Genomic DNA, 18,113 nt, shown 5'->3' with positions numbered 1-18,113 from the left:
GTGAACAAAGAACCTGCTAAACACTGTCTCTCTCCGACAGGGTCTTTTGGTTTACACACAAAGTCAGGAAGCTCTTTCCCTGAAATGGAAGCTGGCCACGATAGCCACACACATCAAACTAACACAGCAGACAATATCACATCACAAAGCTCAGATACAGAGCTGGAACAAGACTTGACTAGCAGCAGTTCCAAAGGACATTCTTGTTCTGCTAATAGATCCAGCGAAATGTACACACTTGCCTCTGAATTAGGAATGAATACTGAGATTGAAGCTGACCATACCTTTGCTGCCACTAGTAAATGCCTGTCACCATCCAACCTTAGCAACGGTTCCTGTACTCCTGTGTCTGATGCAGAGCTTGAACTAGAATTTGGAATTGCAAACAAGATGCACAGAGCATCCACAGAGCAAACAGCTTTTGTGCCCCCTGTTCTCGAGCAAATAAATTTGCCAACCCCTGCCACCACTGCAATGAGTTCTTCGGCTCCTGATTCAGAGATGGACCATGACCATGACACAGAAGAGACAGCTGTTGACTATGTGCAGCCATCTAGTTCCAATAGCAATACAGTGTCTCCTTCCTCTGACCCAGGCATCGTGGCAGATCTCACCAGTAAAAGCACCAAGAAATTTATGCAGTCGTACCAAAGTGAGGATGGTGTTTCCTCTGGTTCTGACTCAGAATTGGAAGAACTCGAAGAAAGACTAACATGTGACAACAGTGCTGCATGTAACATGATTTCTTCCATCTCAGAGACTGAGTTAGACCTTACTAGTGAGAGCAGCAGTGGTCGGTCATCACATTTAACCAACTCAATTGAAGAAGCAAGTTCACCCAACTCTGATCCTGAGATTGACTGGGAAGGAGAAATAAATACTTCTAATGTTAAAGATCGATTGTACTTGGTAAAGACAGCCAGTAATACCGACGTCAATACATTAAACCCAGTCGCTGAATGGGACCTTGACAGTGGGTATACAGGAAGATTTGTGTGTGCTACAGATAAAAATAATTCACGTCCTTCTGCCAGAGTTTCAGAGTCAGAGTTAATAACAGACCAACTTACTGATGTTATTGATGAATCTTTGCAAGATCCTGACCAGACAACAAAACAGATTACTTCACCAGAAACTCCAGAGTTGAGACCAGATAGTAGGAATGAAAGTACTGCCAGGCCCACATATCTTGATATTATACCAAATCCATTGCTGTCTCAGGTCCCAAGCCCAAAATCACAAACAGAAGATAATGATGAAGAAAACAGTGATGATGAACTGAGTAATGATTCTGAGTCTTCGTGTTCTGATCATGATTTAGACGCTGATCTGAGTGAAAGTTCTGACTCCCCTTGGCTTCTTAGTAACATGATCAACACAATGATTTCACAAGGCTCCCACACTGTCAAAGACGAGGGCTGGATGCAGACTCATTCCTTCAGTGAGACCGTTTCCTCATGTTCTGACATTGAGATCGAGCCAGTGTTCGCTAACCAGCTACTGTGCACTTCAGGGCATCAAAATGACACAGGCCAGACAGATTCGAAAAACAAAGACCATCTTGACTTAGACATTGAGATATTGGATAGCAATGATGATTTTGAAGATTCAATGTTCTCCAAAGATGAGGATAAAAGAAAAGAGACAAGAGCTGAGGAACCTGAGTTAATGCCAACTTCTAACAATAAACCAGCAACCATTTACCTGGCTTTGAGTAATCCACCCGATGATGCAGCCGTGAGAGGAGACAATTATAGTGTATCGTTGACTCCAGGAAGAGTTGATTCCTGTGAAGCCGAAGCAGAGTTAAGCAAGGATTTTAAGGACAGTTGCACAAATGAAGAGGATGATGACATCACCATAATGCCAAACTCCACGCTAAGCTTCAAATATGAGGAGCCAATGGAAAGCCTTCAAGGAATAAATCCAGATCATGACATGGATGCTCCAAGTTTCAGTGAAGACCTAGAAGCTGCTTTTATTTTAGAAGATCGGTTAACTGAATTGAATTCTCGGCCACTCACTTCTGAGTTGCAAACAAAATCAAAGCCAGTCAGTGAAGAGACTGACTGTCCCAATAAATGCTCAAACCCATCTTCTTCTTCATTTAATGCAAGCCCCAAAATACCCATATCCTTTAGTGACCCATCAAATGGCCCTTTCAACCTGAAGGAACTGTCCCCATTGCACAGAGCAGCCAGCAAGCAGCTAGACCAGTCATTGGCCTATGACTCTATTAAGTATACCCTGGTGGTAGATGAGAACACTACTTTAGAGCTCGTCAGTTTGAAGCGTTGCACCTCCATCTTGAGTGATGATAGTGAAATCTCAACACTGTGCGACAACTGTGAGCTGGAAATGGATAACGAGTTTGGGGACTGCATAGAGAGACATGACATCGAGGACTCATCTGAGGATTCATCACCTGAAGCCGACACACAGTTTTCCAAGAAATTCCTCAATGTTTTTGTCAACAGCACTTCTCGGTCTTCCAGTAAGCTATATGTCCCATTATAAATCTTAGCATGCATGGTGTGTGAGATCCAGTGTTAACCATATGCTAATAATGTTTCCATGTTGGTAGATTCTGTCATGAGTAACTTTTATTCTATATATGCCATAAAAGTTATGGAGCTATGAATTTTCTGCTCATTTGTATTATGTCATTTCTAAGGATTCCACATTCTGACAACAGTTTCATGTAAAATCCCCTGTGAAGATATATATATATATACCCTTCTCATAAAATTGGGAATAACCTGCTGAGATAGAGACGAAGGTAATGCAGTACATAAGATACTCCCATGGTTACTGGGCAATGTACAGTGTAACGCATTTGTCATAATACAATGGTGAGAGTCAATAGAGAAAATGGTGAGGCTGGGGTTGTTATCCTTAGAGGAGAGAAGGTGAGGAATAGCGGTATTTGAAGCTGTGAACTGTTTTGATAAAATAAATAAGGAGAAACAGTTTCCATTGACAGAAGGGTCAGTAACCAAAGCATGGAGATTTAAGATGATGTAAGGTAAGGGTGATATTGAAGTAGGAGGTGCAGGTGTGAGCTTACAGTGAGGGGATGGATGTTGAAGTGAGGCAGGTATTACGGTAATGGGTAGGAGAGACTTGTCCTGCCGTGAGAGCTGGGTATTTCAGCAAGGGGTGATCATTGGAAAATTTTGGGTGTTGGTGTTACATTGAGGGGGCTGGGGTCAGGATGACCATTGGATGTTGTGGTGAGTGTTGTTACTTCCGCTGTTGTGGTGAGATGTTGATGATATGATTTGGCTGGGGATGTTAAGGTGACTGGTAAATCGTGGGATATCTGCTAGTGGAATGACTTGTGCTCTCTCTCTCTCCTGAATAGGTACAGAATCCTTTGGCCTTTACTCCTGCACAATAAATGGTGAAGAGCGGGAGCAGACTCATCGAGCAGTATTCCGGTAAGACTGGTTCCCCTGAGTTTCATTCTGGTGGGAGATCCTGAGCAAGGTTGCTGGCTCCCACCATCACTCTAAATCTGCTACAGCACAGAGTGGAGGAATTAATGAGACAGAGTGCCCAGAGTTTGTGTGCAAATCCTTCCTATCGGTTAATGTTTCTGATCAGGCTAAGGGGTGTGACAGAGGAGAAATGTTGTCATTGATGAACCCTTAGTAACAGAGATTAGCCATTAGTATAATTGGGACCTTCAGGGTTTGTTTGGCTTCTTTAGTTTTGTGTTCACATCAGTACACTAAACGTCTTCCTCCCTCTCCTATCAAGTACATTTATCAGAAGAGTAATCCACCCAGATCTATTCCCCAACTCTACATTCTTGACTAATACACCTAACCTATACATCCCTGAACGCTATGGGTAATTTAGCATAGCCAACACACCTTATTGACATATCTTTGGACTGTGGGAGGAAACCGGAGTACCCAGAGGAAACCCACGCACACACAGAGAGAATGTACAAACTCCACTCAAACAGTCGCCAGAGATTGGAATCGAACCTGTTTCCCTGGCACTGTGAGGCAGCGGTGCTAATCACAGAGCCACTGTACCACCCTAAACCCTAAGTGTTTCAAACCTCAGAAACTCTTGTCTTTCTAAGAATTCCCAAGCATCAGAGAAAAATAAATTTTAATTATATCCAACCTTTGACAGATTTTCTAATTTTCCATTGGAAGAGTCACAAGATTGATCTGGCCACGTCTTTCCAACTCATCTATCAAAGATATCTCTGAGCGCATACATCACAGTGTTCAACTAGATCTCAAATTATTCCAGAGATTTTACCTGAAGCCTATCCTCTTGCTGACTACTCTCCACTAAAATCTGCTACATCAGCTCTCAGTTTGATCCCATGCCCTCACATCCAATTATCATTTGCTAATTTGATATATTTTATGGTTTTATACTTTCTACAGTCTATACTATTGCACAGCTCTAGATAGCCCTCACTCAAGCACCTTTTTTCCAGAGTTAAAAACCTATATTTCTTCACTCGTACTTCTTCATTTCGCAGAGATTAGAATGCACAGCTCTTTTTTTGCATCCCCTCCAGCATTTGAACTCCTTCCTCCAATCTCAGTGACCAGGATATGAAATCCAATGTCAAGCGTTGTTTTATTGACATCAAGAAATTATCCTGAGAAGATGGCAATGTGCCTTGTTGAATCTGTACAGTCTCGGTTGTAAAGTTTCTATACAACTGAGTACGGCATTTCAGAGTCCAGTTAAGAGTCAATCACATTGACAATAACAACATAACAGCCCAGCAAACCTACTCCACCATTCAGTAATCTCTTAGTTGATGTGGGACATATTAGTCAAATGAAGTAAGAGCAGCAGGTGTCCTTCTCAAAAGGATACCAGTGACCAGTTGGGTTCTAATAGCTCCATGGTCATTTTCACAGATACTTAAAAATGGATATAAGGTCTCACATGGCCACGGTGAAATATGAACTCGCATTCTCCAGATTACTGATCCAATTTTGAACACTGTATTCTGGGTGCAATCTGACCAGAGCACTGTACAATGTAACTTTCTCTGATTTGTATCCAGTTGCTATGGTAACCCGGTTGTGCACTCATTATTAGACAACATTGACAGGACATTTTAAATATTTTACTGAATCAACACCACCGTCACATAGTGCACCTGCTGCCAGCTCCTTCCTTCCTATGCACAATACGTTGGTGCCCAACTAACGTTTGTTAAGACATTGTTATGCATGATGAACCCATTTTAATGAGCACATTCGGGAGCTCAAACTTTAGGTTGAACTGCTTATTTAATCTCTCACTTTCCTGATGTAACAAAATTGCTTCTGGTTCTCTGAAGGTTTATTCCTCGCCACCAGGATGAACTGGAGTTGGATGTTGATGATCCATTGTATGTTGAAGAGGAGGAAGATGACTACTGGTACCGAGGTTACAATATGCGGACAGGGGAGCGAGGAATCTTCCCAGCGTACTACGCCCATGAGGTTGTCAACCAGGCCAAGGAATTCCTAGGTCGGTCCAAACATAAAATTGTGATTAAAGTTCAGAGGATGTTCAGACTTTGACTGGATGGCGGAGGAGGGTTTAGTGGGAGAGTGAGATGGTGTTTTGCAATAAATACTGTCCACAGTTTAGTGGAGTGTAATAAGGCTGTGAGCTAACCAAGCACTTAGACTCTATAGCATTGCAGCAGAAAACGTAATGTAATATCAGGAAGGTGCACAGTTTTTCAGCGTGAAAACAGAGAGATTACACAAGTTGAATTAAATAATGATAAGGAGATGAACAGGCTGCCAAGCTAACCTCTAAATCTGTGCATTTTATTGTTCTGACCTTGCTGCGTCCATATATCCTTTCACTCCCTGGCATTTTGCCATGCAACACAGTCACTGCACTTTCTATTTAGCAGCAATCCTTTAAAGGTCACATGCGCTACATTCGTTGAGGTCTTTATTATAAACCTAGTGTGAGGTTCGAATGTTGCAGGGAGCACACACTCGCGCACACAATTACACAGACATGCACACGTTCCACTCATACACATATACACACACACATACTGACTCACTCTCTCACACACTCATTGACACACACACTCTGACACTCACTCATGCTCTCACTCACAAATTCTCACACTCACACACTGTCACACTCACGTGCACTCTCACACTCACTGTCACTCATGTACACTCTCACTCACGTACACTCTTATTCATGTACACTCTCTCTCACATACACTTTAACTCACACACTCTCGCACTGATACAACACACACACACACACACACACACACACACACACACACACACACACACACACACACACACACACACACTCCTCCTGAACAAAGAGCATAGAATCAATTCTTCTGTTCCTTTACCAGCTCTGATAAAGAGTCATCTAGACTTGAAATGTTAGGGTGTAGGTTTGCTCGCTGAGCTGCAGGGTTGATATCCAGACATTTCATTACCTGGCTAGGTAACATCATCAGTGGCGACCTCCAAGTGAAGCAAAGCTGTTGTTTTTGACATGCCAGAGAATTCCTAGAGGCCTGGCACTCCAACCACAACGCCATAAACAAGCACATAGATCTAGATGCCATCTATCAACCCCTCAGAAAATGAACAGGAAATGACATCACCACAAACCCCAGGAACCCCATCCAGGAGAAAGATATAAATAGAAAGCAGGAGACAACAGCTTCACTTCACTTGGAGGTCGCCACTGATGATGTTACCTAGCCAGGTAATGAAACGTCTGGATATCAAACCTACAGCTCAGCAAGCAAACCTACACCCTAAACCTCAACCTGAGGTACAAATCTTCACAAACTTGAAATGTTAGCTTGCTGCCCCTCCATGGATGTGGCCTGACCCCCTGTGAATTCCAGCCTGGTTTGTTTTCGGTACAGGTTCCAGCATTTGCAGTAATTTGCTCCTTCTGTACCTTTAGTTCACTCTGAAGAGGGACACAACACCTCCCAGGTTTGCTTTATACATTACAATTGGGAAGTGAGTTGCAATGCTCCATGCAGCACCTGTTATACAATCTAATGAGACGTTAATAAATAATTCCAATACAACTCAGCAAGTGCCATAAATTGTCGGTTCTGTATCTCAACTCCATAATTCATGACTACATTTCATGTATTAACCACCGGATGGCCCCGTAGACAAGTCCTAACTTCCAGTATGTATATGAAATCAAAGAAGGCAGGGTAGCCTAATCCTTTTAAAATACATTATTGGTCTTAAATGTAAATTTTCATGTTTTATTTCTGCTCCAAATCAATTTCAGAACGTTCCCCTCCATCACATTGAGAGTCATAGAGTGATAGAGATGTATAGCACAGAAACAGTCCAACTCATTGATACCCTGACCTAATCTAGTCCCATTTGCCATCGCTAGGCCCGTATCCTTCTAAACCCTTCCTATTCATATACCCATCGAGATTTTCAATAAGTTGATACCTTTGCTGAGTCAGAGAGAGCCCAAGGTGATGTGTTAGTGCATCCCTTCTCATTCATATTTCAGCCAACTGAAACCATTGTCCCATTGACAAAACTTGCGAGGTTCTATTAATATGCAGATTTTGGTCTCTATTCATTCACCCTGGTTTCTAATTATCTCTCTGGTGTCTATTGATTCAGGAATAAAGAAGAGCAGTGTCTGGTTGGAGAGGTTTGATGTGCAGTTCCTGGGATCTGTGGAAGTCCCATATCACCAGGGTAATGACATCCTGTGTGCTGCAATGCAGAAGGTGAGTATGGCACAAACAAAAGGACTGAGGTAAATAGTTTCCTTCATTAGGGGTGGTGGGTGAATGGTGAACTCATCGTAAAAATCAAATATAATCAAGGAGTAAGAATGGCTTATAAAAATGAAGTGGTTAACTAACATAAAAATTGACTAAGAATATGTAGAGCAGGAACTTCCAAACCTGTTCCTCTGATAGTCTCATCTCCAGAGCAAATTGCTTCTGTCTCCACTAGTTGATTTGACAGAAAAGGCCATTTGACCCAACAAGTCTCTGGTGGTATTTTTGCTCTACTCCAACTTCCTCTATCTTTCCTTACCTAAATCTATCAATGTAAATCTTAATTTCCTTCTCCCTGATACCCTTGTCTATGTCCTTTTAAATGTACTTGATTCAAGTGCTGAGTTTCCACATTTTCGCCAATCTTTGCTTACTTCTGTATTCCCCATTAGATGTTTTGGCCAACATCTTGATGTCCTTTAGACTTGATTGAATTTCCTGAACCTGGAGGTTTGAGAAAATGATCTTAGAGGAGACCATTGAAATCTCCCAAAATCCTTCCATGAGGAATAATGTAACCACCTTGTATGAAATATGAACTGCCAGTGCAGATCAAAACATCAAAACATTTTGAAATCTGAGATGAAATACACTAGTAATTCGTATTATGTTAATATGGCACAATTTATTGAATGAATAAATTTATTAAGATACTTTTAAGTTCAACCAAAATGTTTCAAACCCTTCATGTTCATTGTTTCAGCATCCAATTCAAAAACCTAATTGAATTTATTCCAAGTCACGTTGGGTATAGCATCCTTTTAAATATCCGGCACTGGACTTGGGTTTCATAATTATCCCTCCAATAAATCATCTTCATCCTGCACGGTTTGAAGATCTGACGACACTTATGTACAAATAGCATCTGATCATTTAAGGAAGAAACTATGCAAATCTGGGGCAGTGGGTGTACTTCCACCGTTAGTGAAGGTTTTTTATCTGTAAACAATACGCCTATCCTATACACCATAAACATAACCTTTAGTAGCTCATTGATGCACTTTCTCCAAATGCTGAGCTATGGATTTTAGACCCCCGGTATCAATGCAAGCTGGGTCTTACTTCTTTGGTGGGGGTTCTTGGTCTTATCAGTTACATGGATTTTGAACATACTGCACACTGAGAAGCTCCATTCTTTGTATTGGTCAGCAGGACACCTGTTTCTCATACTACCAATCCACAACCTCACTCCATCACAGGCCCAGGGACCCAGGTTCCATTCCAGCTTTGGGCGACTGTCTGTGTGGGTTTCTTCCAGGTGCTCTGGTTTCCTCCCACAGTCCAAACGATATGCAGGTCAGGTGAATTGGCCATACTAAATTGCCCGTAGTGTTAGGTGCATTAGTCAGTGGTAAATGTAGGGAAATGAGTCAAGGTAGTTTCTTCTTCAAGTTGGTGTGGACTTGTTGGACCGAAGGGCCTGTTTCCACGCTGTAGGGGATCTAATCTAATCTTCGTCCATCGATACATTATTATAAACATGCACAAAAAATCCTGCAAGGACTTTAATTTAAGGCATGGTTTTACATTTCAAAATTATCCCAGGCTTTAATTTAATTTCACCAGCCACACAGGATAGTATCATAATGATGTTCACCTACTCATATCCTATGGCCTTCACTAGAAGTGTTTTTGAACCTTTCCAGTTTGTTAGCTGAGTGTATGGAAATTCATGGGCATTTCATGCATGTTGCTGAGTTAGCTTATGGATACTAATGTTTTTCCAGGTGTCTGCTGGAAACTGGTACTTTTGGTCTTTTGGTAGTCCTTGAGCAATCTTGGTCTTCTGCTGTAACAGTAGGGTAGTTCCATAAAGCCACTACACCCATGGGCTGTCGCACTGAAATCTTTGCTGCACTTGGTTTAATTTGACCCACCTAAGTGCAGATATATCTAATTTGTCCCCAATGACATTTTGAAGACCTGCTGATACATGCTTTTGAAGGTTGGGGTCACTGCTTGGTCCATGTTATTTTGGTGCATTTAGTCTTGGACATCATCTTCAGGGCAGATTCCTTCCTCTTTGATTCTCACCCCAGTCTTTCACAAACACCAAATTCATCAGCTGCAGCACAGTTATCTGACAATGTAGTAAATGGTATGACTTTTGGTTTGAAACCAGTTTCATACTTTAATCACTTCTTTTGAAAACTATTTTTCTTCATTTTTCGCTATGAGTGGTCTGTTTGGTTTGGGCTGATCTCAAACTCCCCTTCATCTTCACAACACATTCTATATCCATCTGGTTGATCCCTTGCACCCAATGATAGAGGAAACTGATAAATAAAAACATACTTTGATGGAATGAAAATTGATCCTTACCATTAATGTGAGCATACAATTTTGTTGCTGAAAAGGGAGGTCAACTTATATATTAATGATTGATCTAAAAATATGGTTTTTGATACTGGATAAATGGGTGACACAGTGGCTTAGTGGTTAGCACTGCTGCCTCACAGCACCAGGGATCCGGGTTGGATTCCAGCCTAAGGTGACTGTCTGTGTGGAGTTTGCACTTTCTCTCTGTGTCTGCGAGGGTTTCCTCCGGGTGCTCCGGTTTCCTCCCAAAATCCAAAGATGTGTAGGTTAGGTGAATTGGCCATGCTAAACTGCCCATAGTGTGAGGTGCATTAGTCAGAGGGAAATGAGTCTAGGTGAGTTACTCTTTGGAGGTTCAGTGTGGACTTGTTGGGCTGAAGGGCCTGTTTCCACCCTGTAGGGAATCTAATCTAAATGGATCTTCATATGCATCAGTTTAACATATATGCGGTGATCTGCAGTAAATTGGAAAATGGAACCTGGGAATAAAAGAGGATAATATCCAGAGTGAGTGGGGGAGAGGGTGAATCATTGCGTGATCAACCTCATGGTAGGAGAGTTTTACCTCAATAAGAGGTAGTCCCTGCAATTATGAATAGGCTTTGTACAGACTTAAATATCCTCCTTCATCCAGGAACAAGTAGGTCCAATTGAGTAGTCCAGTGACAGGTCTGATTGAATTCAACTCAGCACAGGCCAGAGATGGAACTACAACATTTTGATTCATAAATAGTAAAACAGTGGTCTAATGTTGTGCAGGTGAGTTCTTGAATTTAATTCTTAATTTCAATGTCAACCTTATGTAGATTGCTACAACTAGAAAGTTGACAGTTCATCTACGCCCACCTGCAAGTTGTGAGTTGGAGATCAGCATTCAAGGGGTTAAACTGGTCATGAGCTTGAATGAGTATGGCCCAGAAGACAAGGTAAGACCATCTGTGCACCTCTTATGGGTCATTTGTCTATTGACCTATCTTTCATTCATTTCTCTGTCTGTGAACACATCTGTTCATCGCTTTAGGGTGTATCTGTTTTAAGAGCCCATATTGTTGAAGATAGTATGTAGGCATGGATAGAGAATTGGTTAATGGATGGAAAACAGTGAGTGGGGATAATTTCAAGTTGGCGATCTGTGACCAGTGAGGTTCCACAGGGATCAGTGCTGGAATTGCAACAGTTTACAATATGTTAATGATCTGGGCAAGGGAAGTGAATGTGTTGTCGCCAGATTTGCAGGTGGCACCCCAGAAGATATTTTGGTAGTTGAAGTTGCCACCTATTACTGCCCTATTATGTTTGTACCTAGAAATCTGCTTTTATAATTGTTCCTCTAACTCCTCCCACTATTTTGGAAGTCTATAGTACACAGCTAGTAGTGTAGATGCCCCCATTTTCTGTTTCTGAGCTCAACTGATATCGGCTTATTTGATGCTTTATTTAATATATGAATACCTCTTACAGTTGTATAATATTACATGCACCTTTTTTACCCTCTTCTCTACCCTGCCTGAAACATCATCTCCATGGAGATTGACCTGTCACCCTCACTCCTCTTGAGCCAGATTCCCATTGTTGCAATGACCTCATAAGTCAGTGTTAAACTAACAAGCAGGCTCTGAGCAAGAGCGCACATTCAGTTTGGCTAAATGGATGAATTACTAGTGGGACTCAATAACCCAACAAGAACTAGTGACTTCAGGGCAAGAGAAATGGAAGCAAGATGGGGAGAACATTGTCACCCCCTAGAACTGATATACGTTTGTCATTTTAAGCGTATCGTTCAGCCAAGACTTAATAACCTGCTAAATGATTGAAACAACCACTTTGGGAGAAGTGTAGATTATTCTGCCACTGCCCCCTTACCACCTTCTGCTACAACAGGGTAAAATCTTAATTGGTCCCCAGTACCAAGTGTAAGGCACATGCGTTTCTTTACTTCATTATGGTCAGTGAACTGCCAAGTCATCTTTTTAACATACCCGTAGAAATTTGAGAATGCTTCCACATGAGAATGTTTCTACCTGGCCAGGCAAAGCTTCATTTTAACTGCGATTTCTTTTCCCCCCCCCAGACTGAAAGGTGCAGCCATTTTTTCCAGATGAAGAACATTTCATTCTGTGGATGCCACCCCAAAAACAGCTGGTAAGGATCAAAGGCCATCATGAGCTGCCAATATTACAACTATTCCATATCCATGAGTCATGTTCTCTTATTTTTCTCTGCCTCTTCAGCTTTTATCACCGATTTAGACTCGTTTGAGAGCACAGTCACCTGTGAATCTGAATATTGTGGATTTTAATCTCACTTGCAGGGCTTCACAACTCTATTGTGACAGCAGCAGGAAGGCTGCTGATTCTCTTCAACTAACTGTCTGTGCTTTAAGGAAAAGAAATCACTGAACATGTTTAAAGTGCTGTGTTAGTGCAAGTAATTTTATGACATCTTATAGTTACATTTTCTGGACGGTAACAGTCCTAACTTTCTCCACAATCTCAAGTCATTAATAGGTTTGTAATATCTTTTTCTCTACCAGGTGAAAGAGTTTGGATCCATCATTCTGATATTCATTAGCGTAATCTTAAAATGGCACAGAAACACTTCTGCAATTGTTCTGCCCTGCTCAGATCATCCATCCATTTTGAGCTGGGCTGTCATCCCATTTAACTCAGTCTCAGGCCATTTGCTGTGTGTCTGCTTTCTCTCATGCCATTTTGCCAGACTATCATTTGTTTTCAATCCAGATTCAAACTTGGCTAATTCACCTCTGAAAGTGTTTTCTGTATCCTCTCAGATTGTTTCTTAGTTTAACACTGGAACCCAGTTAAAAGTTGTGTTTGGAGAATTAATTCAAAGCACACAATTTGATAAGATCAGGCAAGATCCTTGGCACACTCTTTCTCTTTGTTAAATAAAGGATCTTTATTTATATTGAATTTTTTCAAACCTTACGATATAGTCAATGATGTACTGTTGAAGTGTGGGGAACTGTTGTAATATCAGAAATGTCACAGTTTGTCTGCTGGTCCACACATAGCAATAAGATAAATGACAGGTGGCCTGTCTTAGTTGTGTGATGATTAGAGTGGTGCTGGAAAAGCACAGCAGGTCGGGCAGCATCCGAGGAGCAGGAAAATCAATATTTCGGGCAAAAACCCTTCATCAATTTTCCTGCTCCTCGGATGCTGCCTGATCTGCTGTGCTTTTCCAGCACCACTCTAATCTTAACTTTGATCTCCAGCATCTGCAGTCCTGACATTCGCTTAGTTGTTTGATGTTGGCTGAGGGATAAATGATGGTTTTGTGTATTCTATCCATCTCTCCACACAGATCCCTGATTATAATGTAACCATATAGTGTTTGCATTTTATTTCCCTTTTGGTTAGTGGTTCTCTCACTCTGTTACATCCTTCATTGCTCTGTTAGGTTAAAAATCAAGGTAAAAACAATGACTGAAGATGCTGGAAACCAGATTCAGGTTCAGTGGTGCTGGAAGAGCACAGCAGTTCAGGCAGCATCCAAAGAGCAGTGAAATCGACGTTTCAGGCAAAAGCCCTTCATCAGGAATAAAGATTAAAAATCACACAACACCAGGTTATAGTCCAACAGGTTTAATTGGAAGCACTAGCTTTCGGAACGTCGCTCCTTCATCAGGTGGTTGATGAAGGAATAGTGCTCCAAAAGCTAGTGCTTCCAATTAAACCTGTTGGACTATAACCTGGTGTTGTGTGATTTTTAACTTTGCACACCTCAGTCCAATACCGGCATCTCCAAATCATGTCTGTTAGGTTACAATCTCTAACCTTCCTGAGCCTAACCCAATGACCCAGTGGGTGAGGTGGGATCCCAGTTCAACATTGACTTAAAAGCAGCGAGCGCTGATGAATTCAATTTCAAAGAAATCACACTGGTCTAGAAATGTGAACACTGTTTCTCACTCCACAGATGCTGCCAAACCAGCTGAGTTTCTCTGTCGCACTTTGTTTTTATTTCAGATTTCCAGCATCCACTGCACTTTGCTTTTATTCAACATTGACTGACTGGACTTCTTACGAAATAGGTGCTTGACATAATCATTTGGACAAGTTAGACTAAAGTCAAAGTTTTTGGGCTCTGTCTCTTTTAATAGAACCTCTGTGGCAACCTTTTAATAGGACCATTAACAGAACTGCTTCTCTGTATTTCCCTTAACTATGTTATATCTTTTCAGCTACTTTGGCTTCATCACTAAGCATCCTGTGGTGAACCGCTTTGCCTGCCACGTGTTTGTATCTGAGGAATCCATGCGTCGTGTTGCTGAGTGTATCGGGTAGGTCCAACCTTCAATACCTAACATCTAAAACTATACTGTAATATCCTCAGACAAGCCCTCATACTTTTCCCTAACCACAGAGAGAGGCTACCAGTTTACATTTAATCTTATGCCAATGACATGCTCTAATCACCTGAGTAAAAGTTCACACAAATGATAATACCACATTCCTCTGGATGACTGGAAATACATCAAGAAACAGGGTCAGAATAGGCCTTAAACCCGTCTGGAATTCCCACAGAGTCAAAGTCCCAGAGGACCATAGAGCTGCTGTCATTGGAGAGAGAGAGAGCAAGAGAGAGAGACAGAGAGAGAGAAAGGTGACAGGTGGTGAGTTTAACTTGAGAGTCATCATGCGTCAGGCAAGGTGTGAGGTTGAGAAGGCTGGATCTTCGTGGTGACCTCAGGGAATTAAACCCACACTGTTGGTGTCACTCTGCATTGCAAACCTGCTCTCCATCCAACTGAGCTAACTGACTCCCTCCAAAGTACCATTAGATGAATGAAGAATAAAATGGGTTGAAAATTCTTATCCTAGGAAGACTGGCTGTGCACTTCTTGAAGAGTATAATGAAGAGAGAAACCTATTTCTCATTTTACAGTCTGCATTTCTAAATGTAGGAATAGGACAGGCCATTTAAACCTCAGATCTGATATCATTGGATCAGGATTAATCTCCATTTCAATTCCACTTCTTTGCCTTTTGACCCACAGCCCTTGATTGCCATACCAAAACATTCTATTGATCTATTTTGATCACTATCTACATCCTTTTGGATTTCCAATATCCTTCATGTGAAATGAGCTTCCTAACTTTACTCTTAATTGATATCATTCTAATTTTAAAATGATTGCCCCTTGTTCTGGATTACTAGAGTTGTCACTGGAGGGGATTAGTTTATTTATGGTCTGTCCTTACAATGTAATCTTTAAGTCATAAAGTTTTACAATCATGGAAAGCGGCCCCTTAACCCATTGAGTTGTATGCTATAGTGTTTCAAATACCTCATGAGACACTTTTGAATATCATGAAAGTTCCTGCCTCCACCACGCATTCAGAGTGAGTTCCAGATACCCACAACTCTCAGGGTGGAAAAGTCCTCATATCCCCTTTCAACCTCCTCCTCCTTTCCTTAGAAATGTGCTCACTGGTTATTGACCTGTGTCCTAATGAGAAAGGTTTTTCTCTATTCACCCTGTGTCTCAGAACATTGTATACCCCAATTAGATACTCCCTCAGCCTTCACTGCATGGGAGGAAAATAGTAACCCCAGCCTATTTAGTCTCTCTTCATCGCTGACTCAGCCTGGCCCAGGTAACATTCTGAAGAATCTCCTCTGCACCCTCTGTAGTTGAATCACATCCTTCCTACAGTGTGGATCCAGAACTGCACACAGTACTGCATTATTGAATGCAGTATTGAATGCCTTGACTAATAAAGGCAAATATCCACTATGTCATCTTAACCACCTGATCAACCTGTCCTGCGGCTTTCAAGGATTGATGGACTTGGACTCTGAGCTCCCATTGATCCTCTGTCCTTCGGAGGGTTCAACCATTCAATATATACGCCCTTGCCTTGTTAGTCCTCCCAAAAAGCATCACCTCACACTTTTCAGGATTAAAATCCATTTGCCACTGTTCAGCCCATCTGACCAGCCCACCTATTTACAACAGTCTCAATTAACAACCAAATAACCAGAAATCAAGCTCAAGGATACATTTGTGGAAGCTGTTTTAGGCAAGAAGATGCTGAACCTTGTTCAAACACTACACTGAGCTGCATTACAAATTCCATCGAATCAGGCAGACGTAGGAAAAGGTGATTAGTGAAATTAATGTAACAATGACTCAGATAACAAACAAAAACAGGTCAAGCCCCAATTGGCTAACAGTTATCGTTGAATTGTGAATCCCATAAGGGCCAACACTTTCATTGTGAGGTGAGGAAGGGGATTGGTCATAGAATCCCTACAGTGTGAAAAGAAGCCATTCAGCCCATCGAGTCTATACCCAATCCTCTGAAGAGACTCACCCCATTCTATCCCTGTAACCCTGCATTTGCTAATCCATCTAACCTACACAATGTAACATAGTCAATCTAAATCTTTGGACTGTAGGAGGAAACTGGAGCACCTGGAGGAAACCCACACAGACACAGAGAATGTGCAAAGTACACAGAGACAGTGACACAAGGCTGGAATCAAACCTGGGTCCCCAGTGCTGCAATGCAGCAGTGCTAACCCCTGATCCACCGTGCTGTCCATTGGTCATGGAAGTAAAAACTACAAAACATAGAGTGTGCTTACTAACACCCTATCTTTTTCTGCTCCACAGTCAAGCATTTCAAGAATACTATCAGGAGCACCTGGAGTATGCTTGCCCGACAGAAGACATTTACCTGGAGTAGAGGTTGACCCTTTCACATGGATTCATTACATTTTTCGCTGGACCTGGGCTCAACTGTGAGCTGTACCCCTGCTCCCTGTACATAAAAAAAATTAAACAAATTCCGAAGAGAATCCTAGTAAGGGTATACAGTACATGGAGCCCCCTGTAAGGTTTTAGCATTGACTATGAAAGCTCGTTGATATCAAACCTGTGTTTGCTGCACATATCATTACCATATCTAACTCTAGCTACCATCCACTCCTGTTGCTGCTGTTCCAGGTTGCTTCAAGCGACCAGTTCAAATTGAAAAGCATTTGGTCAAACAGAGAGAGGAAAATGGGGTGCGATGAGTTTACATATCATGAGAAATTCATCCAATGGCTGAATGTGTGCTAAGTTTACCTTATTTACTTCAGTGTGTCTGTTGTTGGAGGCATAGTGTTCCTTCACCTTCTTATGAGGTGCGTCCTCCCCTTAGTTCTCTCAAGGAACATGCTGCCAAATTGTGTGCAGATGGACAGTGAGGATGGTCCTTTCTCCAGCCCCATGGGTCACTGCTAAAAAGTGAGGAGTTTCCTTCACTGTCAGCCAATGCAAAAGTATGTTCTTCAATAATGAAAATTATATCTCTTAGTTTGTTCCTAAAGGCTTAAAAGACCTTACATTAACAGCATCCTCAGGTCAACAACCTGAGACCAATAGGTCTGACTTTGGATGAAGTACCTGACTCTGTGGGAAGTGACAGCTTCGACCCTGGATGACGATGGGGGCTCCAGGTGAGGGGGTTTGACCATCCTGACTCCAAAGTAAACAGATACAGTACAAGACCAAGAAAAAACAAAGGAAATGTCACTGATGGGAACAGTATATATTGGAGAATATATACACAGCATCTGTTCAGTCCTTCAGCAGCCACCCCCATGTGTTTAATTTAGCTGGCAGTTTAATTTATATTCAACGTGACCTGGTCAAACTCCCAAGTTGCTGCTTCCCCAGCAGTTCAGATGAGAACTTGGATGACAATCATGTCAGCATTATTTAAGCATAGCACAGTATGTTTGTTTTAAACAATATGAATTGGTCTTTCACAGAAACATACAGCAATGCTTATTTGCTGACACCTAGAGTTTGCCAGTGTGATGGAGTCAGCAATGGAACAATCTCTCCTATTGTCCAGTGAAACTGAGTTACTGCATGTGTTTCAGCCAAACTTACTCATGGGGGCATTTGGCCTTGCTCCATTCCAAAGTCATTTCCAATCAACGCATCTAAAAAGAGCTTTCTTTC

At 41.7% G+C, this 18,113-nt stretch overlaps 1 protein-coding gene across 1 annotated transcript in view; it reads left to right on the top strand.

The window, feature by feature from the left end:
* The window catches only part of mapk8ip2 (mitogen-activated protein kinase 8 interacting protein 2), a 74,191-nt gene extending 57,346 nt beyond the window's left edge, over positions 1-16,845 (top strand). The window contains exons 6-13 of the mRNA XM_060842540.1: positions 41-2,494; positions 3,365-3,440; positions 5,330-5,502; positions 7,641-7,750; positions 10,933-11,052; positions 12,198-12,268; positions 14,334-14,432; positions 16,773-16,845. Of these exons, the coding sequence (XP_060698523.1) occupies positions 41-2,494; positions 3,365-3,440; positions 5,330-5,502; positions 7,641-7,750; positions 10,933-11,052; positions 12,198-12,268; positions 14,334-14,432; positions 16,773-16,845 (3,176 nt within the window). The remainder of the gene's footprint in view (positions 1-40; positions 2,495-3,364; positions 3,441-5,329; positions 5,503-7,640; positions 7,751-10,932; positions 11,053-12,197; positions 12,269-14,333; positions 14,433-16,772) is intronic.
* The last annotated feature ends 1,268 nt before the right edge of the window (positions 16,846-18,113 follow it).

The sequence above is a fragment of the Hemiscyllium ocellatum genome, chromosome 23 (genome assembly GCF_020745735.1).
Source record: "Hemiscyllium ocellatum isolate sHemOce1 chromosome 23, sHemOce1.pat.X.cur, whole genome shotgun sequence".
In the NCBI taxonomy this organism is placed as follows: domain Eukaryota; kingdom Metazoa; phylum Chordata; class Chondrichthyes; order Orectolobiformes; family Hemiscylliidae; genus Hemiscyllium; species Hemiscyllium ocellatum.
The sequence above is the reverse complement of the archived record's forward strand: the minus strand, read 5'-3'. Positions and strand labels throughout refer to the sequence as shown.